The sequence below is a fragment of the Cryptomeria japonica genome, chromosome 11, assembly GCF_030272615.1.
Source record: "Cryptomeria japonica chromosome 11, Sugi_1.0, whole genome shotgun sequence".
NCBI lineage: Eukaryota > Viridiplantae > Streptophyta > Pinopsida > Cupressales > Cupressaceae > Cryptomeria > Cryptomeria japonica.
In genome coordinates this window covers 232,782,360-232,806,595 of record NC_081415.1, presented here as the reverse complement: position 1 = coordinate 232,806,595, position 24,236 = coordinate 232,782,360, and the positions used below count along the sequence as shown (strand labels likewise).

Below are 24,236 nucleotides of genomic sequence, written 5' to 3'. Positions count from 1 at the left end.
CTAAGTGCTAAAGATTGGCAAAGTTTATATACACCTAGGTAAGATCACCAAAATGTAAGGGTTATATTCTCATAAGTTGAATCCTTTTATAAGACCAACGTTCTAGCCATGGAAAAGATCAAGCATGGAAATATTCACACATGCAAAAGATATTGTAGACAAATGAATTTGAGGTGCTCCAATTGAAGCATTTTTAGCCCATGTCTTCCTTAAATATGAATGATATGCAAATAAATGCTTGAATGTCTTTAAATAAGACCTAGCAACAAGTTGCATAAACATGTGTTTATTTTTCTCATTATAGTTAGTGAAACAATCAACTTTGACCTAGAATTTGAATTCTAAAATCTTAGGGGTCAATTGCATAGATACAAGATTGATCTCATCCATAGGATTGAGCCAAGACAAAAAGATGTTAGATAGGAGTAATATGGATAATCAACATGAATATATAAGAATATATAAGTATATGGATAATTGAATAATACACATTAAAAATGATATGAGAAAATAAGTTCAACTTTGACAAAATTATATCATTGTTTTTTATTAAAGCAAAAATAGGTTTTGAAGGGACCCAAAACCCTTTACAAAAGGAGATCAGTTTGGACTTAACAAGACATTAAGTCAAAACAGACCACAACAACAAAACAACCCCATAACTAAAGATATTCAAGAATAACTACTAAACAAAGTTGAACTAAGAGGAGACGGAACAAATCCAAGAATGGGGATCGAAATAGACTGGCCCCTCCAAAATGAAAAGATGCCTTACAAATAAAAACATATGCATGGAAAATCTGCAGGCAATCCAAGATCCAAAAGGAGATACATCAAGCAGTAAAAAAGAAAAGGCAAAATAAAGTTCCAACTGCCCTAAGGGGTTTTAACAACAAGCACCCCCAACCTGGAGCAAACAACCATCATTAAGATTTTCCTTTGGATCCCTTCTTTTGGGATCTAAGGGTCATGTCAAAAGAAAGCGAAGACCTTTTAGAATGTTTGCTTTTAACTGAAATCCAGCCTTCTTCAACCTTAGAAGCCTCACCTTGCCAATCCAGTGAATCCAATGCAGGAAACCCAGCGCCCAAGGAGAGGCCAGCAAACATCGAAGAGCCAGGGCCAGGCACATCCCTGAAGAAGAAACAGACAATGGGACAGCTCCAGCAGACGCATCATAAGCAGAAACAGGTATAGGGGCAGCTCCAACAGACATACCATCTAGAATCCTGACACACCCAACAGCAAGGACAAATCCAACAAGTAATATATCAAGGCCACCAGATGGCTCAAAAAGAGTCAAAGCGGGAACACCATTTGAAACATCAGCAGAAGGGACAACACCAACAACATCCACTAAAGGAGTATTAGACCCCGTCCCAAGGACCAAGGGGGCAAATCCATCAAAATCTACCAAAGGTACTTTAGATCCATTGATGGGAAGATCCTGCCCAACCGTCTGAGAAGAACTCTTGAAAATCGTATAATATTGAGAAGAGGCACCTTTCCACCATGAAGAGGGCTTCTTCACTTTAACATTCTCTAAATCACATTTAGTCGCGACATGCCCAATCTTGAAGTATCTGAAGGGAATCCCTTCATAATCCAAAGGTTGAATCCAGAAACCCTTGGGGGTTGAAAGTATCATTGTTAGTGTGTACTACTATCTCAAAATAACTACAATTTTAAAGTGAAACTATCTCTATATTATCAAAAAATGCTAGGGATGTCTCTTGCTCCCGCCTAGGTGTTTTCAAGTTCCTCCTCTCCTGCTCGCAACGGCTCCCCTGCGCCGGCCCCTACCATTGTGAATGGCGCTACTAGTGTTGGTGGTGACTAGTTGGTGTCACTGCTATTATGGGTAGTGGTGGGGGTTGCTTCTCGGTGCCCTTGTCCACGACCTTCCCTCCCCTTTGTGTTGTTGGGTTTGTGCGTGTTGCTCCCCTGGTTGTGGGTTTTGGTTCCCCCACGATTGGTGTTCCGATTTTGGATTTGGATGCCCTAGTTGTTGCTAATGATGCTTCAGTTATTAGGGAGTCTCCCAGGATTGGTGTTGCTCCTGACAACCCTCCTTCAGGTGCTAATGCTCTGCCCAAACCTCCTTTTGTTGGGATTCATAGCTTTGCTCATGTGGCTAAATTTGTTGCCCATCCTTCGAAGGGGGTTCGACCTCTTCCTTGTGCCAAGACTTCTCCTAATGTGGTATGTGGTCAGGGGGTTGTGGAGAATGTTCATTTCTATCAACGTAGTGCTTTGGTCTGCAGATTTGTTAGGTTTTGGCCTTCTCTTCCGGACCTTCATCGTTAGGTGAGTGATTCTTGGAAGCCTTTAGTTGCTCATGGCATTGAGCTTTTCCCTAGTGCTAAAGGCTTTTTCGTTGCTTCTTTTACCTCTACTCTTGATCGTGATTTGGTTCTAGGAAAGTTGTGGACTTGGGTGATCTCTCCCTCTCTATTAAGCCCTGGACTTCTTTCTTCAACCCCCTTACTAAATCTTTCTTTGTTCGTCTAATTTGGGTCTGCCTCCCCAATCTCCCTCTCCATTTCTGGGAGCCTTCTTGTTTTGAGGCCATTGATAACTCCATTGGAAGCTTCTTGAAGGTTGATGATGCCACGTTCCCCATGGTTCATTCTACCTTTGCTCATCTGTTAATTGATGTCGACATATCTCTGGCCCTCCCTAAGGATGTGGTTCTTATGGTTGGGGAGAGGCCTTGGACTCAGCCGCTGGATTATGAGGGCCTCCCCTTTCTCTGTCAAAGGTACTTCTCAACAGGTCACTTAGCTTCAGATTGTTCTCTCTCTCACTGCAAAGGTGTTGCTACTTGGTGGAAGGGTGTTACTAAAGATCTCTTGACTATTAATGCTTCAGACTCTTTAGTTGAATCCTCTCGAGATGAGATGCCCCTTACTGTTGATGAAGCCTTTGCTAATATTACCACTACCATGGACTCTTCTGCCCCCCTGGCTCCTACATTTGTTGCTCCAGCACCTCTGCTTCGCTCTTCTCCTGGCGGTTCTGCTCTTGATGTTGTTCTACAACATCATTTTGTTGTTGTTCTGCAACAGCAGTCTGGCAATGTCTCTGCGGGGTCTTCCCCACTTGATTGTTCTTTGATTCCTAATGACAGTGGCTTTCCTGATGGTTTACAAGTGGGATCCTTTCCGCTTGGTCATTCTCTTGATGGCCCCGAGAGTAGTATCGCCTGGATTGTTGTTTGTCGCAGGTGGAAGGGGAAGTCCTCCCCGCCCCCCGCCCCCCCTGGATTGGGTGTCCACACCCCTCCCTGATTTGGGTTTGAGTTGTTTAAGGTTGGACAAGTTCCCTTTGTTCGACCTTGTTGGTCCCCGGCTTGCTCTGATGTGTTATTTTTCCTGTCTGCGGGCTTTTCTTTTTTGTTAGTCTCTTTCTATGTTAAGGGTCAGTGCCCTATTTAACGTTGCTTATTTTTAATCAAAAACATAAGTATACAAATTTCAGCATTGTAATTTAGTGTCTTATTTCTATTGATAAAAAGTCATAAGTTTGACATGTTTATATTCAATTTATTTTTTTTAAAAATCAATAACATTAAATATGTTAACCAAATTAAACGCGCAACATTGTGTGATTAGAAATTTACATATGTAAACCTAACTTAACTTGACCAAAATGGATATGTCATAATTATTGAGTTATAAACAAACTTAGTTTGTAAAATTTAGATTCTATATATAAATAAATTAATATATAATAGATTTCAAGACTAGTCTTTAAAAAATTAATTATTTACTATTAGATTACCTATAATTATCAAAACATTTGATGTTGAGGAGACCAATCGTTCAAGCAACATAAACTCAAATGCAAGATAAAAAATCATAGTATTCATAATGAAACAAACTTCCAAATAAAGAAAAAATAATATTTTCTCTAAATGAATTAAGAAAGAATGCTTAATTAAATATAAAATAATATATTTATTTATAAATATTAAATTATTTTATAATCAAAATAATATTTTGTTAAAAAATAGAATAATTATTTATTATATTAATTATTTAATTGTTAAATTGTTTGATATATAAATAGAACAAATCATTTATTAAATCGTTTAAACATATATAAAGTTTGATAAAAATAATAAGCCTATGTAGTTTATGCCATATATGTTTGACGATATATTTTCAACCATAAACAATATCCCCAAATCAGGTGGCTAAATATTTTATTTTTTTTTAAATGAATGGCATACTAGCATAGGCTTCTCTCACACATCTATGATTCCATAAATCAAGCTAACAATGACATGACTCAAAATCAAATCAATTCCTAAGAATAACCTTATCAAACTAAAAATTATGGACCCACAAGAAAGAGAGATGATATCATATCTCCCACCTTCTATGAGGATTTCAATAAACTAATCCCATCTTATGTCTTTGAGTATAGTGTTATCAAAGAAAGCCATATTATGTGAACTATGCTCAAATCTATTAATCCTAGGACCAACTTTTTAGCAATAAATTAATGCCATATTATATCTCCACATGAAGTGTTATCAAACAAATTCATACTGAGTAAATCATGCTCAAATCCATCAATCTAAGGATCAACACTATAAGTATCTCAAATTTTCTCTTAAGGATCATAAAATCAATTTAATGAGATCAACAATACCTTGACCATGGTTAGTAAGTTAATCTATAAACTTCAATACTTAAAGTGTCTTTATTAAATATATATTTTTGATCGAGTGTTATGTGGAGCATTAATATATTGGAAAATTTTATTATTAGTTTAAATTATATTTAATATTAATTATTGCAAAAATAAATATATATATACTATTATATTTTTTTATAAAATTAAGTAGGGATTTTAAAAGGTACCAAACCCTTATACAAAGCATGAAAAGATTAAAAAAAAAAAACTAGGGTTCCAACCCTCTACAAAGTTGCTAAAAGGCTAGGTGAAATGGGCCTAAACAAGCCATGAAAGGCCATCATTACCTGGCATTGCGGTAGATCTCCTACTATCTCCAATAAATCACCGCACGCTTTGTGGGTTACTCAATGCGAAAATTTGAGCAGCATCGGGAAAGGAGGTCTCAATTTGCAGAGAAACAAAGCAGATAACCTGCATTCGAAAATGGGAGGAGATCTAAGACGCGAAGAACCTGACAGCACGTCGACCTGGAAAGCAATGCCTAAAGTCTGGGCGAAGCTGGAGAAGGGGCTCTCTTACCAGCTTCATGGAAAAGCTTGAGGACTATAACAAAGGTTGGGTTAACTTAGCCATTTCCAAGATTTCTGAAAACTGGTCTAATGGCTCTTTTAAACTTTACAAAGTTAAATTTAAGCTGGATGTTGGGCTTATTTCAACTGTGACTGGAATGCCCCACACCGGGCTTAACTTCTTTCGAGACCTCAAGGTCTCCAACAATGCGGTTAACCTGTTCCCACGGAAAGAGAAAGAGCGGGCCAAAATAGTCAAGGCTACCGGGGGCTACTACGAAGCTGCAAACATCAAGAAGTTGTGGGGCTGGGTCCTGAACGCAATCATGGAGTATATTACAATTGAAGGTCATTTCTCCAGGGCCCACACCTACCACTTCGTGCTCTTAAACCATTTTAGATACGACAAAAAAGTGTCTCTGCCCTACTACCTTTTTCGGTCCCTTTCCAGGTCCCTGAACAAACACAGGACTAACCCTTCCAGCCCGATTCTCCACTGCAGACTCCTGCTGCTCATTTATGAGCATTGCAAAACCCTCGCTCTGTAGGAAAATAAGCGGATTTCCGCTTCCCCGGGTAAAAGAATGATGGAAGAGGGAGAAACTAGCAAGGAGAATGCGTCACACGGCAAGAAAAGGAAAAGTGCCCCCGGGTTGGAAACAGAGGACATTGTCAAGGAAAGCAGTGGTATGGAGACGGACGAATCTAACGGTGAAGACAGCTGGAAAGAAGAGGAGCTGGGCAACAAGGAAGAAAGTGGAGATTTCGAGCCTGGTCAAGATAGCCCTATTCTAAGTGATCACCCTAGTAAGGACAATATCCATCTAATGGAAGAAACGGCTCCCAAGGATAATGAGGAAACCGAAGTTAATTATGAGAAGGAAATAAACAAAGACTCTGAGAAGGACTTGACTGAGGAAAGGGATAGCAAGGACAAGGAAAGTGCTGGTGAGGGGCTTATCCTGGATAATCTCAAGAAGCTCTCGGAGGCCATAATGGATTTCGACAAATGGACCTACGAAACCCTAAAAAACCTGGAAAAGAAAGGGATAAATTCGGCTAAAAAGAGGGAGGATGAAAATAGAGAGCATATTAATTGGAAGCAGGAAATGAAGAACAAGGTAAAATCGCTGGAAGAGGGAAAAGAAGCGATGAAAAATCTGATGGGAGTTATCCCAAGTATCCTCTCTGCTGTCACCAAAAACCTAGAGGACATCGCCAAGGTCTTTGACCATACTCCTAAACTGGTTGTGGATCTTGACCTGGAAGAGGAGACCATCCAGACTGGAAGTGGTGATGCTACCCCAGCGGGCGAGACTGCGAAGAGAACCAGGGCTAGTATCAAGAAAGTTGTGGTTGTCGCTGCTAAGGACCCTCCCAACTTCAAAGACAACATCAAAGAGCTACAAGAAATTAGCAACACCCTAGCTAAAGCTCTGGAAAAAATCTGATTCCTGGATGGCCTGCTGGCTTTTCGGGGCTTTTGTGGGTTTTCTTTGGTTTTCCGCTGGTTTTCTTTGGTCTTGCTTGTAAAGGGTTTCGGGGCCCCTTCAAAACCTTCTTTTTCATTAATCAAAAACAAGCCATGAATAGCAAAAAAACAACACTACAAAGAGAAAGAGGAACAACTATAATCAAGATGTCAAATAAGAACACAAACAAATGAGAGAGTTGGGGCCACCAAGGTCCACCTTAGATAATCTCATATCTAGAGAAAGTTGACCTTTCACCCAACACTCGAGCATGAATTTGGGAAGCAAAATTAGGACCTTTCTTCCTTCTTCTAACAAGAGTCCAAGCGATATTATCATCCAAAATCTCATTACAAGGGGAAGAAAGAGGAGAAACCCCTCAAAGAGTCTATCAACATGTGAAGTCGAATGACAAAGTGAATGGTGGCCTTCCACCACATGAGGATTTGGGAAGCAAAATTAACTTTGATGATCATGCTAGGTTGGCTACAGGTTTTGGGAGAGAACTCTCTCCCAATTAAACCTTAGTCAACCTCATTTAACCCCATTATTGAACCACTCAATGTGTGTCTAGTGTGGGTTAAGCTTTTAAATCTCCCCTTCAATTTTGGGTGCACTCTTCTTATGAGGTCATCAGAACTTCTATTGGTCACTTCTTGAAGGTTGATGATTGCATTTCCTACATGGCACATTCTACCTTTGCTTGCATGTTAGTGGATATTAATACCTCCAAGCATCTTTATGGAGATGTGGTTTTGATGGTTGGGTTTAGGCCTTCGACTCAATCACTTGATTGTGAGGGCCTCCCTTTCAAATGTCATTTCTTCTCAATTGGTCACTTGGTTATGGATTGTCCACTTTTGCATAACAAAGGTATTGCTATTTGGTGGAGGGGTGCTAATTGTGATCACTTGAATTCTAGGCTCATAATTCTCTATTGGGTGAATCCTTTAAGGATAATTCCCTACTGGACATTATTCTAATTAAAGTTAATTTACAAACATGTGTGGAAAGAGAAATTATCTCAAAAGCTTCTATAAACTAAATTAATCACGTGCACAAGTGGAGAACCTATATACAAGACATAAACAGAGTTCAAAGAAAACAAAAAATACATAACACCAAAGTCTTCTATACTAAACATATTTTTGGTTGATGCAAGATTACACGATTTCTAAGATGCTCCTACATCAAACGTCGCTCAAATTTCAGTCTTTATGGGGGCCTAAATAGACCACTCAAGAAATGAGATATATTTCTACTCATTATGTCAAGTTCTCTTTACAATGCATATATCCAAAATTTGTTCAATTTCATCTCATTTTTTCTAGAATGTGCGCTCTTCATTCATCCCTTCCTACTCCTAAACAATATATTCAAGACTCTGTGTGTGTTAGGAAGATAACAAATATTAATGAGATTTCTTTCCTTTGACAACTAGATTTTATGTGCATTTTCTATAAAAAATTATGCAAATTTTGCTAGAACCAATTTTCTTATATTTCAATTTGTCATATGATCTATGTAGGAACCTCTTCTTTCTCAAATTTTCCATGACTAACTAGCCATTTTAGTAAGTTTTCTCTCTCCAATTCTCATTTGTTGGCATTCTACATTTTTCACCTCTTTTTCAATTGCTTCTTGACTTACACATGAACTTTTGTCATATGTTGTGTGAAGTCTTCCACTTCTACACTAATGCCTTTTCATCTTTGATCATTAAAAAGTCTATTAGACCCTTTGAAAATGTCCCATGCACCACTTGCAACAGTGTGGACTTCTAATGGACCTATTTACTAAATTACCATACACAAACTTTATACATGCCAACATAAAATCTCATCTCACTGTGCAAGTTTCTCTACCACCAAACTTCTCAAAAGATTTCCAAAACTACTATTTTCAATCTCATTTAAGGATGATGTTCAACGTTATATAATTCAAACTATGAACCCAACTTCAAGAGTATGCACCAAAAGTTTTTTAGAAACTTTGTATTCCTATTCTTTGGAGGATAGGGATTTGATTTTAGGGAAGTTGTGGTCTTGGGAATAAAACTCTTTGTCTCTCTCAAGCCTTGGACTTGTTCTTTCAACCCTCTTACAGAACATCTTAATGTGCATCCAGTGTGGGTGTGGCTTCCTAACCTCCCCCTTCAGTTCTAGGAGAATTCATGTTATGAAGCTATTGGAAACTATATTGGATGGTTTTTGAAAGTGGATTAAATTCCACTTCCTTCATGGGGCATTCTACCTTTTATTGTTTTCTGGTGGATACTGATCTCTCCTTACCTCTTCATGGAGATGTGGTTTTAATGGTTGGGGACCGACCTTGGTCTCAACCATTCGGTTATGAGGGAATTCCCTTCCATTGTCGTCATTGTTTCGCTACCGACCATAATTTAGCTTTAGGTTGTTCTTGGGGTTGTAGGAAGGGCCCTACTACTTGGTGGTTAAACACTTTTGATGATATTCTAACTATTAAGATTCCTAATTCCTCAAAGGGTGCTTCTCCTTAGGGTTCTGTTGGGCTTGATTTAGGGGTGTAATTGTCTTGTCTCATGGACCATGTGGTGGTCCTTCTTCAAGCTCTCCTCCTACTTCGCCATCTACTTCTACTCTAGTCATGTCTTCTTCAACAGTTGTTGATTTCCCTACGCTTGGTTATTTTGTTGATCCCCCTTCTCCCATTGTATGCCCTCTAGAGAGGAGACTCTCTCTCTCTCTCTCTCTCTCTCTCTCTCTCTCTCTCTCTCTCTCTCTCTCTCTCTCTCTCTCTCTCTCTCTCTCTCTCTCTCTCTCTCTCTCTCTCTCTCCTCCTCATGGTGGATCTCTGGATTATTCTACTACTTGGATTGTGGTTCATAGATGGAGAAAATGTTGTGTCCCCTCCTCTCCCTCTTCTTCATGTTGAGAAAGAATCGATCGTTTGAGGTAGTGATGTTTGTTCTCTACTGGTTCAAAGTTTTGTCTCTTCTTTTTCTTTGGTTTCTTTAGTTGTTTCATGGCTTGTGAAATCCCTCCTTTCTGCCTAGTTGGCTTGTTATGTAAAGGGTTCGAGCTCTATATACCGATTTACTTAATCATAACTTTGCACCCCTATGAAAAATTGGTACATTGCAACAACCCATGTAATCTAACTCTCCTTGAAAATAAATCAAGTATCATGGATGCATCATTCAACTTTTGACAAGAAATTAAATGTCATTTTAGAAAATTAGTCGACCACTACAAAGATAGAATCATTACTTCTCTAAGCTCGCAATAAACCAAGTATGAAACCCATGGACAATTATTGCCAAGTTCTATTTGATGTGCATAATAGCTTATAGAATCACTTATTTTGGGGAAGCCCTTTAGTCTTGGCACATTCAACATCTATTAATAAATCTACTCACATCTTCACTCAAATTTGATCAATGGTACCTTTCCTCCACCATATCCTATCTTATCTATCCCAAAATATCATGTCGGCCCACCATTCTATAACACCTTAGAAATGAGATGTTCCCTCATTAAGCTAAGTGGAATACATGAATGTTTTCTCTTAAACAATTATTGATAGTGCAAATAATCATCACATAGGCCTCTATCTCTAACCCAAGGCTATATGCATGCTCACAATGTATCTGCAAAAATCAAGTCTATGCAATACAAGCTCTATAGTCACTGTGGACAATAATGCTTGCATCTTGCTTAAGGTGTCTACAACTTTGTTGATTGAGCTCATTATGCTTCTCCACAAAGGAGTAACCCTACAAACATTCCACCCATCCCATATGTCTCTAGTTTTTCTTAAGTTGATTATTGATAAGTTCAACATTTGGTGGTAACCTTGTCAACCAGTAAGTAATATCTAGACTTGTGTAAAGCTTGAATAGTGGCATAGAATTCTTGATCGAGTGAAATATCTCTACCTAGCTTCATTCAATTTCTCATTTTAATATTGGATCGATCTACTCGATTGGCTCATGACCATGCCAATTACATGTCCATTGGCATTGTAGTCAACTTAAAAGTTTTAAGTCAAAGAATACAAACACAAATTCCATCATTGCCTTCTTCTTAAAGAGCTTAAAAGCCTTAGCAACAACAATAATCCATTCACATCCACTTCTCTACATGTAGTGTGCCAAGGGTGCACAAATACCACTAAATTTTATGATAAACTTGTTAGTGAACAAGATATATTACCTAACTAGTTCCCATTAAGATCATATTATCACTAGTATAGTTTACTTAGGGTACACTTAAGATACTTATCTTTGTGTCTCATCATATTATTATGACGCATGCCATAACCATATGTTCACTTATACTCTCACCTTGCATATATAAGCAAGGCATCTATTGAACTTTGTGTCATTGATCCATTTGATTGTTGTTTCATTATTGCATCACTAATTAAACAATCTCTCTTGTGGAAGGTTGTTTTCTTGTTTTCTAGGTCATCCTCGGAGATTAAGCCATTGTATGACTCTTACATTGTATCAAAGTTTTAGATCTACCAGTCCCTCCTCAAATTTGAAGGTGATTTAGATAAGAGATTTTTTTGTGCATTTTTTAGTAATAAAGACTTCACCATTAAATATAGCACTAAAAACCCCTATTTTCATATATGGCACTCTATATTTTGGAGTTTTAAATATTTTTGTAATTTGTTTTAGTTTGAAAAAAAAAATCAAAAAATTATTTTGTACATGCGTACAAAATCACAGAGTACAAATATGTTTGAGTCCCCACCTAGTTACTAGTTATTTAGCAATTGGTTTTAGTAATCATGTAGGAGCTTAAGCCTTGGCTATGTACAAAGTGGCATCTGATAGTCGTCGACCCCCAATGGCACCTCCAATTTTGGAAATCTGTACACCACTTCCAATAAGGCTTCTACCTAACATTCACCCATGCATCGCCACTTCTACGATTTTCTCCACCTTAGGTTACTCCACTCATATCTATTAACCCTACTAGTGGCTCAGCTCATTTCCACCACCAAAACACTACCAACATAAGTGATACCCCTTGAACAAAATCCCTTACCTCATTTTAAGCCTTATTGAAACAACTTTTTTTGGTACCCATAACTTTTCACCCAAGTATCAATTTTTTTACTTCTTAAAGTCAATGGGAAGATAATTTCAAGCATTTCACAATGGTACAAATTATTTTTTTTTAAATTACTATAAGTCCTTGATTTCATTGATTGAATTCCAAATTGCCTTTCAAGTTCCAAGTTCATAACTTTTAATTTATTTATCTGATTTTTAGGATTCTTGCAATGTTGGAAAGGTATTAAAAAGCTCTTTGGTACAAATTATTTTTTTTAAATTTACTGTAAGTGATTGATTTCGTTGATTGAAGTCCAAAATGTCTTTCAGATTCCAAGTTCATAACTTTTAATTTATTTATCTGACTTTTAGGATTCTTGCAATGTTGGAAAGGTTTAAAAAGCTATTTAAATCTACCCATGAACTTTTTTCATATTCAATATGAAGTATCTTTTATCCAATTTATCAATAATTTTTACTTTAATTGATAACTTGGATATACTAACACCTGAAGAAGTTGTCTTTTTTGGGTGTTCATTTTCAGCATTGATCATATTAGGGATATTATAATTTTATTTGAGGTTTTGTGTATGTAATATGGAGATCTAAATTTTCATTATGATTTTTTCATTTCATCCTTCTCTAATCAGCTTGAAAGGGGAAACCATAAATAATATAGACTATGTCTTGAAGCATCTATGTTGGGTTCATCTTTTGCCACATCTATACAATATTGTTCCACAACTAAGTACTACTTGTAAAAAGTTTTAAATTTCAAAAATGATCATGTCTTAGGAGTGATTCGTCCACATGTTTATGATAACACTTCAAGTGCTCTCTATCAGAGAGTGTCAGTGTGCTCTTAAGAACATCATTTGGGAGATTTATGAAGATTTTAATACTCAATCCCTAGATGGTCATGTTTCAAATTGTCTTGTACCTCTTAATGCTTCAAATAGCATACAATATAATTGTGATATTATTCAAGAGTATGTTTCTTTGGGGAGCTTTGCATGTTCAAATGATCTTGATGATGATGAGGTTTCTTAAGATTCTCCTTCTCTTGCAAAGATGGTTGTTAATCCTTCACCATCATTGATCCCTTCAAAGATAGTCATAGGGAATCTATGCACTTTCACCCTTCTACAAAAAAAGTAGTACAAGCATTAAAAGGCTCATATTGTTTAAACAAGGCCTCATTCAAACAACTCTACTTATCTATTTGATTCTACACTCATGTCAAGGATTAACATGTGTTGCAATTTTTCAAATAAATTAGAACTCAAAATCAAACCACTACAATGGTTATTCTATACAAGCTTCACTACTGACACATTGCTGCCATATAAGTCCACATCTTTGAGGAAGTTCTTCACAGAAAATTAAAGTCACCTTTAAAATCACCTTACTCTTGGCACATTCATCTTCAACCTTCATCAGCAACAATTAAAACTTCTTCCCTCATTCATGATGAACATGTTCTTTCTGTCATGATGGATTATACATAATCATATTGCTAAAGCTTGCCCAACATGTGACAAGCATCCATCAAGGGCATATCACAACATATTTTATCCACAAATCCACCAATGCAAAATGCAACTTGGCATTGTTCTTTCATTGCATTGATATCCTTAAGTGTATGCATAGAAAAGAAACCATCTATGCAAACTATTAATCTAGTGCATGATCTATTAAACTATTGATCTAGTGCATGATCTCTAAAACTATTGATCTAGTGCATGATCTGTTAAACTATTGATCTAGTGCATGATCTCTAAAACTATTGATCTAGTGCATGATCTGTTAAACTATTGATCTAGTGCATGATCTCTAAAACTATTGATCTAGTGCATGATCCCAACTTGTGAACAATGCAAGCATTCATAGAAACAATAATCACCTTAAAAGGTCCTTCAAACCAAACCAATCATATGTATGGCCACAAAATCCTTGAATAATACACAAACAAACAAGACATAAAACCAAAGCCTTAATTGCCAAATATAATTTTGAGTGAACTATTGATCTAGTGCATGATCTCTAATGCCAATGTGTGAACAATGCACACTTTCATAGAAACAATAATCACTTTAAAAAACCCTACAAATCGAAACCAACATATATATAGCCACAAAATCAATGCATAATACACAATCAAACAACAAAATACATGTTACCAAAGCCTTATCAAACAAACATATTTTGGGGTCATGCAAGAAAGCACACCCTTTATGATATTCATACATTACAATCTTACATGGAATAGCTACAACTCCAAATGTAAGACCAACATCACAACTATTCCTTTTCCAAATTGACTTTTTTCTTTACTCAAATGCAAAAATTATATTTTGGTATTTGTTGACAAGTGACAATTGGTCTATTGGTGAACTTGAAGGCTCACAAAGAGCCACCAAATATTGCTATGTGCAAAGGCCCAATGTCCTTACAGAATGAGGTCAAAATCAGGTCAAATGAATTTGGCAAAACAAATATCCCTCAAACCTTAGCTCTAAGCTGAAGGAGGCAATATTTTGTGCATCTAATACCACAATTGCAAAAATGGCATTATAAAATGTTTTAATCACCCAAATGAAAAAAAAGATTGTGTTCGAATATAATAAAATGTGACTTCATTACTGTTCCCAAATTGACCTATCATTGCACTCTAATTAGTAAGAATATTAACTTCCTAAAACTATTCAGCTAGATTAAATAGCTATTTTGATATTTCTGCATTAGGATATTGCATTGAATAGTTGTTGCTAATAATGTAAGACCATAATCCTACACCACAATTGTTTCTTTCAACTTGGCCTTTTTTCTTAATTAAAATGCAAAAGCTAACAATGTCATAGTGTTGTAAGTGGCCCTTGGTCTATTGGTGAAATTGAATGGCTTACAAAGAGACATGAATTTGATGTGAAACATGAATTCGACATAAAGGGGTAAGGTTATAATCATGTGAAACATGAATTAGACATAAAGGGGTAAGGTTATAATCATGTGAAACATGAATTCGACATAATATATACCCCTCAAACCTTGGCTCTATGCCAAAGGAGGTGATAATTCGTGCACACACTCGCAAAACTGGCATTGTAAAATATTTCAAATCATCCAATGAAGAAAAGAGGGTAAGAATTTGAATCTAATTCATAATCATCCCTCATTACTGTTTCCAAATTAACCCATCATTGCTCGACTTAGTGCTATGCTCTAAAGGGTAAGAATATGAATTTCCTCGCAAGATGTTAAAAAAAATGACCCAAACAAAAAAGCTATAAATAATAAAGGCTCGTGATGAAAATTACTTTTTCTAATTGTATGAGATCTTGGAGCTTCAAGAATCACATCTTCATTAGCCCACGCTGAAACAGCTCATCTCCAACAATCATGTCACTTACTTATCTACACATATTGTCATATACTGTGAGAGATTTGCACAAAATCGCTCACTTTTTCATTCAATGTATTTAAAAAAATTAGCTACTTTTTTACTAATTAAAAAATTAGTAAACATTCAAGAACTCTTTGCAGGGGAGGAATCAAAAAAAACTAGTTTCATTCCCCTCCGGTTGTCTCTCTTGGTGGGGCTGCGGAAACTGTGCATGTGTCTCCTGATGTCTCCCGTGTGATGGAGACTCGGGAGACTTCTTCTGGTGATAAAGATTTGGCTAGTACTCTTGTTATTACCAAATCTATTGGCTTGCCTGTTGATGCTGGGGTTTTGCCGTTTGCTGGTTCTGGTGAGGATGTCTGTCGTACTGAGGCGGACTGGTGATGTTGGGGTTCTGCCTTTGCTGTCTGTTGGTTCTAGTGAGGCTGAGACAGCAGCTGCTGGCCCTCACTCTCAGGATTTTGGTGCACCAGATTGGCATGTTAAGGCAGCGCAAGTGGAAGAGGGATGGATTTTTGTTAAAGGCAAAAAAGCCAAGTCCTTTAAGTCGTCTTTTGATATGACTCTCTGATCCCATAAGAGCAATTCTAAATGTAAACCTTGACGGTTCTTGGGTAGTGGATGGTTTTTGGTTGGCTGCAGGTAGTTCTTCTGGCAAGTTGTTCTTTCTGGTTATGGGTGTCCTTTTTATCCATGGTTGTCTAGTGCTTTCCTGTTCCTTTTATTCGAACAACTTTCTGGTTGAGGATTCCAGATCCTATCTTTTTCTGGTTGTAAAGGGTTTCAGGGCCCTTCAAAACCTGTTTTACCCTAATAAAAAACAAACTGGTTTCATTGCTTCATTTACTTCTTCATCTGATCATGACTTCATTTTGGGCAAGTTCCTCCTTGGGGATGTGATTCTTATGGTTGGGGATAGGCCTTGGTCTCAACCTTTGGACTTTGAGGGCCTCCCCTTTCGCTACCGAAAATGCCTCTCTACAGGCCATTTAGCTTCAGATTATTCCCTTTCCCATCACAAAGGTGCTCCTATGTGGTGGAAGGATGCTGCAATGAATCACTTGACTGCCTATGTTGATGACTCTGTTGACTCCTCTCAAGTGGATGTGACCTCCTCTCAGGATGAAGTTGTGCCTCTTACTGCCGCTGGAGCTGTTGTTGATGCTGTTGTTGCTGCCTTTGTGGATCCAATCCCTGTTGCTCCTGCTGCTCCTGTTGTTGTTCCTCTGCAACAGACTACTGATGTATAGCAGAAGCATGCTGCTAGAGGATATTGATTGTAACCCTATGGGGCCCCTCCAAAATGATCTCTATTGATGGTCCTAATGACAGTACCGCCTGGATTGTGGTTTGTCGCGAGCGGAAGGGGAAGTCTTCCCCACTCCCCCAAACTCCTCTCTGTCATAATTTGGGAGCCTCTACCCCTCCTTGAGCTGGGTCTGGGTTGTTGGTCTGGCAGGTTTTTCTTTTTGCTTGTCCGATTGTTTATTTGTTTATGTGGAAGTGTCGTTATTATGGCTTGCCTTTGTTTTGTTCTTCATAGCTTGCGATTAATGTGCAGCTACTGGTTTTCTGGTTGGTTTTATGCCCTCTTGGCTGTTGTATTTGGGGACAGCACCCCTGTTTTGCTGCTTTTGATATAAAAAACAAACTGGTTTCAGCATACCTAAACCTATTACAACTTACATCCCATTAATAAACACAACCAAATCTCATCACCCTATTTGTTAAAGAATCTGTCCCTAACATGGTTATCTCACACGTCCAAGAGATAAGATGTAGAATTTAGCCAGAACAGCAGAAATCTCTCATTTTTTATACAACCAAATTTAATATAAAAAGAAAACATGTACACTACAGAAGGTACCATAGCAACAGCCAGATACAACTCACAGTCATACAACATATGCGATTCCCTATGATTGCACTAACCATAGACAATAAAGACATAAATGCTACAAACAATTCTTGCATGTCCATTTCAAAAGTGGATACTTACGTATAATAACTTAGTATTTCTTATAGTAGCCCACAACCTTACTTAAAGGGACCCCTAAAATCTGTAGGGTTTATCAAAGTTGATGCACTTTAGCCTTCTACAGATATTTTTTGGCACTGTCAAAATGTCATGAATTGGACCAAAAATCTTAACAAAAACTTTGTCTATTCCAGTTACATGATCCTTGCCTCATTTTTCATGGTAGTAAATTAGAATAATTTACAGAATTCAAGCAAAAACAATTTAAACTAACATTGTAAGGTAAATATACCTCAACTCAAACAAAATGTTTAACATAACAAATGGAAACGTCAATAGCAAAATAGACTAGAATTATACATAGTCAACTAGCTTGCAAGGTTTCTTAAAATTGCTTCCGCTCTCTGCTCTATCCTGGGCAGAGCCCACTCATGTTGAATTATATCTAGACCATCTTTCTCTGCACCAAGAGTCTGAGATCACATCATATAAAAATTCAGTAACTTCAAAAACAACCAATTTCAGAGCAAAGATTCTATTGCAAATTTGCAACAAAACAAATTAACAAAAAATCGTTGCAACATGGATTAGTCATCTTTAAAATTACTGTCCTACTCCTAAATAATCATAAAAAAGACTGAAGCATAAAGATGACGTTAGAAAGTGACAATAAGATTCAGCAGATATTAACAGAAAGTCGGGCATTAGATCAACTCCCAAGAATGCACGACGAAAAGAATACCTTAGATGGATCAACCCCAAATCCTCCACCACCCATTTGCATCATTCGCTGAGTATCATCTAGGGCTGTGTGGGTCACAATAGTTGACACCAAAAAGTGCAAGTGTGATCAAGCAGTTGAATCAAACAGAAAGTGTTCAAACAAAAAGCACAATGGAATTTTGAAAACTCAGAAGGTAATGTATAGCAACTTTGAAACTTCAGCATAATAAATTTACATGTACTAACCATTTTCTTCTCCTAGGATCAAGCTAAACAGCCCCCTGAGACCAAAGAGGTTTAAGAAGTACCTGCAGACATAAAATTAAAAAGCATTTTAGCAATACAAATATCTACTGCTATAGTTGAACAAAAAAAGAATAAATGCACCAATAGCCTCTTTTAAAATTTTCAGAGAAGCCAAAATATAGATCATCATAGTGGAATTTCAATTTTCTTAGTTCCCTGACCTTCCAATGAAAGATTACTAAGACAACCAAGCTAATTATGAAAATCCTTTCAATAAACAAGCCTTGATTATTAAGTAATTGCATACCATGAACGACTGCTCACATAGCTGACATCCACTGTACTCAAATCAATTCCATTTTGTAACATGGACCGAAAACGCTGAGTCAATGGAAAAGGTATCTTTGCTGCAAAAAAGTGAATGAGAGAGCTTGGAGATCATAAGGATTGCAGAAGGATTGCAGAAGTACTCCAAAATCAAGACTTGACAAAAACTACAATATCCAAGAGGAAAAGGAAGGATCAAGTATCATTTCACCAAGCTTTGAGTATAAATGTGTTGTGGGAGTTGAAGACCAGCGATGGGAGCTGTGCTGGCTCATTTGTATGCAAGAAATCTGTGATTTCTAAGTCTCTATTTATAATTTCAGAGGTAATCTTTGATTTGTTATGGAAATTTAAGTTCTATAATTTTTCTTAAAAAAATTACTCAGGTTGATCTGTGGAAATAGATGCCACTTCATTACAGCACTTTGGTGTTTTCATAGTTGATTTGATGTAGAACTCCATAACAGTTCTGTCAGATGTCTATATGCCTGATGGCTGCAAAACTAAAAGCAGCATCTATGACAATATATGGAAGCTCATAGTACATATCTATTCAGGTTCTATCTGCACTGTAACTTATTGCTGACGCAGTTTTTTATAAAATAATTTGGTGTACAAATTGCAGGGCAAGGCCCCTGTCAAACAGATGCCACTTGTTTACTGATAAAAATGGGAAAAAATAGCTCAAGGATTTTCTGACAGAAAATATCCAGTTTGAAGTAAAATTCCAACGCTACCTTCCTCCCAAAAAACAAATACGGAATTTAAAACTACCAAAAAACTGCCCATCACTAGTGACAGATACCGATTACTCCACGAAAGTAATGGTACTGACTTTTGAACTTATAGCAAAACTGTTAATTATTTCACTTACATGCTATGCCAAGGTTTCTGCACAAGCGAGCAAGTAAACAACAAATTGAAATGACTAGAGGATGTACCCTTGCCAAAATCAACAGGATTTGGGATGAGAAGATCTTCTCACCCTAGAAGAAATGTCAGACCCCTAAAAAATTTTAGCTTGGCCAAGGCTATCTAAGAAAATTCTCTCAGCAACCTCTTGTTATCCAATTTCTAAAATAAAGGAGGGGTAAAAATTTATTCAAGACAAGAAAAAATACAAAGCAAGGGTGTTACATAGCCCTATCAAGCTCAACTAAGTGAAGCAAATGTTGATACAAATCAGGGGGTAACTGAATCCAATCCACAACATTCCAATCATGAATATGATCAAAGGCCCACTTGGCAAGACAATCAGCAACCCCATTCCATTCACGAGGAATATGAGTAAAAGCAGACTCCAGAGAAGCACAGAGGTCGAGAATTTGATCAACAATCAAAGCCAAATGCCAACTAACCCCATCTAAATGCCGCCTATTCAACAAGTTGACCACCACCCAAGAGTTAGATTCACATATAATCCTGTGCCATCCCAATTTACTAGCTAATAAATAGCCTAAGCTTCCATTAAATTATTAGTATGAAGACCCATATAAACAGAAAAAATAAAATGTACATCTCCAGAACTATCTCGACCCACGCCACCAATGCCAACATCACCAAGGTTTCCACAAGAAGAGCCATCGATATTAATTTTAAGAACTCTCTAAGGAGGAGGAGACCATCTTCCCTCTCTATTCACCTTCGGAGTAGGGTGTCAACATCTATTGCGCATGAACTAGCGCTGCAGAGGAGGAAGATGAAGACGATCAAAACACTCAATATCACTGGGAGCCACTGATTCAATCATATCACACTTAGCCACAACAGTTTCTCCCAGAGAATGCAAGATCTTCCACCACAAGTGAGGAGCCACCAACCGCACATCCTAAAAAATCCGACGATTTCTCTCCAACCAAAGGTTCCAGATAATGAAGGATGATCCAATAGCCCAAGCAACTTGAAGGAAGGAAGTAGAGACATGGGCCCTGTCCCACTGATCCACAAACTCAGTCCACGAGGAAACATGCCTACAAGGCAAATTCCACACCCCCCACCAAAAATGCCAAATCTCCCTAGCAGAAGAATACTCGAAGAAGAGATGAGAGACACTCTTCGTAGCATCACAACAGAGCACACACATTGAGGGACCATTAAAACCACGCTTGCACAAATTATCCCAAGTGAGGCATCGATTTTGAGCTACCAACCATAAGAAGAAATTACACTTGGGCCAAGACAACTTATGCCAAACTTGCTTCCACCACGAGACCTCAATATCCCCAAGCAACTGCTTATCCAGATGTTTATAACCAGCAGAGACAGAGTACTTCCCAAACACATCAGGACCATTCCAAGCCAAGACATCAAAGCCCCTCAAAGAATTACAAACACGGGAAGCCAAAAGTTGAACAAGCTCATGCCTATCATCCTCAGACCCTCCAGGTGGCCACTCAGAAGGATGCTTCCAGCGGTAGGTAACAGCTAGACCACAATGCTCTGCAATCTTGTAATGCTCCACAGTATCCCAACCTGCTGCAGTAAAAACATCACAAAGAGACTAAAGGTGAGGGCATGAAGAGAGAATAGGTGGATGACCATCCCAAGAATCGTACCAAAAAAGCACCTGTGACCCAAAATGACAAATCCAGAAAAGCGCATGCTTAATCAACTGAGCCCCCACTTTTAAATTATGTCGAATCATAGAACCGCTTCCCTCCAAAGGATAGCGAGGAACCTCAAAAGAAGCAACTCCTCTACGATATTTGTGGTTGAGAATACGGGCCCATAACTGGTGTTGATTAGTACACCATCCCAAGTAAAGCTTAGCAGCCAAAACTTGTCCGTTCAAGATAGAAGAGTGTAAGCCAAGACCACCCTCCTACTTCAGCCTGAGGAATATCGAAGAAGAAAATAGAGGACTTCTGCTCATTCACTTTCTAACCCGAAGCAGCAAGATAGATATCCAAAACTCGCCTAAAGGATTTAGCTTCCCGAATACAAGCCAACCCCATGAAAGAGGTGTCATCAACAAACTGGAGATGAGAAAGCATTGGCAGACCCAACCCCCACTGCCAACCATGAATCAAACCTTGAGAAACCTGGGATTTAAGAAACCTGCCCAACCCCTCTGCTAGAATAATAAACAGATACGGAGAGAGAGGATGCCCTTGACGAAGACCCCTGGTAGCACCCAAAAACCCTAAAGGTTCACCATTCACAATAACTGAAAATGAGGAAGAAGTCACACAGCTCATAGTCCAACTCACCCAATCTGCAGAAAAGCCGAAAGCCAACAAAATCTTCTGATGAAAACTCCATTTGACCCTGTCATACGCTTTGGCCATATCCAGCTTGATGAACATAGACCTATCCTTAGAAGTCGCCATGGAATGAATGACCTCAGATGCAACCACCACTCCATCCAAAATCTGATGACCCGCCACAAATCCACCTTGCTCCTTAAAGATAATAACCGGCAAACAAGATTTAAGCCTCTCAGCAATCAATTTTGTAATAATCTTGTATGCCACATTACAAAGCACAATAGGTCTATAGAATTCAAGCCTATCAACGCCGTCCTCCTTAGGAATAAGGATCTAGAAAAGTAGCATTCAGGGCACGAAGCATTTGTTTATTCTAAAAAGACTCCCGCACAACCTCTAACAAATCCAGCTTCACTATATCCCAAAACTCTTGGAAAAATTCAACCGGGAAACCATCAGGGCCAGGAGCTTTCCCCTTATTCATGCCAAACAAAACCTCCTCCACCTCAGACAAAGTAACTGGACGAGTAAGCAATGCATTCAAATCCTTAGAAATCAAAGAAGGAATACAGGCAAGAACCATATCTTCAGCAACCTCCGCAGGAGTCCGCAGGAGGAGAATCCTCTGAGATAGGGAAAAATAGAACTCCTAGGCCTCTCTGGACATAGCCTGTTGCGAAGAAATCATAACACCCTCAAAATTTACTAAAGAAGAAATGTAACACTTATTCCTTCGATCCTGCACAGAGTGATGAAAAAAAGCAGTATTCCTATCACCCTCTCAAAGCCAATCAATTCTAGCCTTTCGTTTCAAAAATATCTCCTCACGAAGCTCCCACTCCGCCACCAGTTTAAGAGCCTGGGACTCAACTTGCCCAAGAACCTTTGAGAAACCCAGATCCCTTATCTGGCGAGTAATAACAGCAAGGCGCTCATGCGCCTCCCTTTTCTTGGCCCTTAAATTGCCAAAACATGACCTATTCCAACGCTTAAGATGATACTTGACATACTGAAGTCGCTTAACAAAGGAATACATAGCTATACCATACGCAGGGGTCTCATCTCGCCACCAGTAAGCCACAAGATCATACAAAGAAGTGTCGCAAAGCCACATAAGCTGAAATTTGAAAGGTGGATTATTAGGAAAAGAAGTTGAAAACTTAATTGACCAATAGTTGGAGCCGCACCAATCAAGAATCTCAAAGCAAGTGACCAAACTTCCCCCAACCCAAAAAGAAGAGACAAGAAATCTGTCCAACCGCACAGACAACACTTCTGATCCACTCCTATTGGTCCAAGTAAAAATATCATTAGAGGGTTTAAAATCAACAAGAGCAAGAGTACCCACATTTGCCAGAAAAAGAGCTGAAGCAAAACCCAGCCTTGGTAACCCCACACGTTTCTCCTCCAAGCACAAGACAAAATTGAAATCTCTAGCTAAGATCCAAGGCAGATTTGGAGCACAAGACCTAACATACCGAATATGGACCCAAAGCTGGGTTTTACCATGAATGTCAATCGGAGCATAAACACTACCAATCAAAATAATCTCACCAGATTCTAAAACCGAAGCAGCTACCAAGATAGATAACTGGCTAGAGATCCACCAACGAGGAACAATCTTACGTGGATTCCAAAAAAGAGCCAAACCTCCAGAACTTCCGTTGGAACCAATACACTGACACTGACCAGAAAACCAAATACGAGGAGCATACTGAAGCATGAGGTCTACTTGAAGCTTAATCTCCTAAACACAAAAGATATCAGGTGCATGAACCACAATCAAATCCTAAATAGCCTTCTAACGGGAGGTGCTATTCAACCCCCTTGCATTCCACGAAAGAAGAATCATGAGGAAGGTTGAGCAAAGTGGGCATCAATGGTCTTAACAGACCCAGATTCCGCCAGCAAATCCCCAGTAGATTTAATCTTGTTCACATCCTTCTTACGACCAACTTTAGAGGATTGTACAAAATGCCCCTTCTTGAGAGGCCGTTGCAGCACTCCCAGATCAGGAACCGATCCCCGACTGTGAGCTGAAGACAACACCTCCTTAGCAAGGTCCACTAAAACAATATCATTCTCCAAATCAGCAGAAGCATTAGGTAGCCCAAGATCTCTCTTGTCCAAGACCCCAAAATTATCTTTCACCACAATTGCCTGCTCCGGCTCCGTATCCATACCAGTAGCACCAAACGAAATCTCAACAAGGATCCCCTCTTCTAAGGCCCGATTATTCAAGACCTCAATAGGATTGAATTCAGGATCACTTTGTCTATCCTTGAAGACCTACTTCTGACCCCTCCCCTTAACCTTCGACTTAACAAGAATAAAGTCATCCTTATTGGGGTCCCCCTCAGCCATAGACGGTTTGTCGTTAGCACCCTTGTCCACTGAAGATTCAGATGAAGGAGAAGAAGAAACCCCAACCTTTCTAGACGTTCGAGGACATTGACGCTGAAGGTGCCCATACACATGACAGGGACGCCATCGAAAATGGAGGGACTCGTAATCCAACTGTTGAACCCACGAAGCATTGCCAATACAAATTTCCAAAGAATCCGACAAAGGATTGTTTAAATCAATCTCAACACAGATACGAGCAAAAGAAAATACCT

The 24,236-nt window shown here is 38.4% G+C and overlaps 1 protein-coding gene across 1 annotated transcript in view; it reads right to left on the bottom strand.

Moving 5' to 3' along the window:
- Nucleotides 1-17,138: 17,138 nt before the first annotated feature.
- Nucleotides 17,139-24,236, bottom strand: part of LOC131063959 (uncharacterized) — a 38,557-nt gene continuing 31,459 nt past the window's right edge. The window contains exons 5-8 of the mRNA XM_057997964.2: nucleotides 18,393-18,492; nucleotides 18,086-18,147; nucleotides 17,859-17,923; nucleotides 17,139-17,589 (exon numbers count right to left, since the gene is read on the bottom strand). Of these exons, the coding sequence (XP_057853947.1) occupies nucleotides 17,485-17,589; nucleotides 17,859-17,923; nucleotides 18,086-18,147; nucleotides 18,393-18,492 (332 nt within the window). The 3' untranslated portion in view covers nucleotides 17,139-17,484. The remainder of the gene's footprint in view (nucleotides 17,590-17,858; nucleotides 17,924-18,085; nucleotides 18,148-18,392; nucleotides 18,493-24,236) is intronic.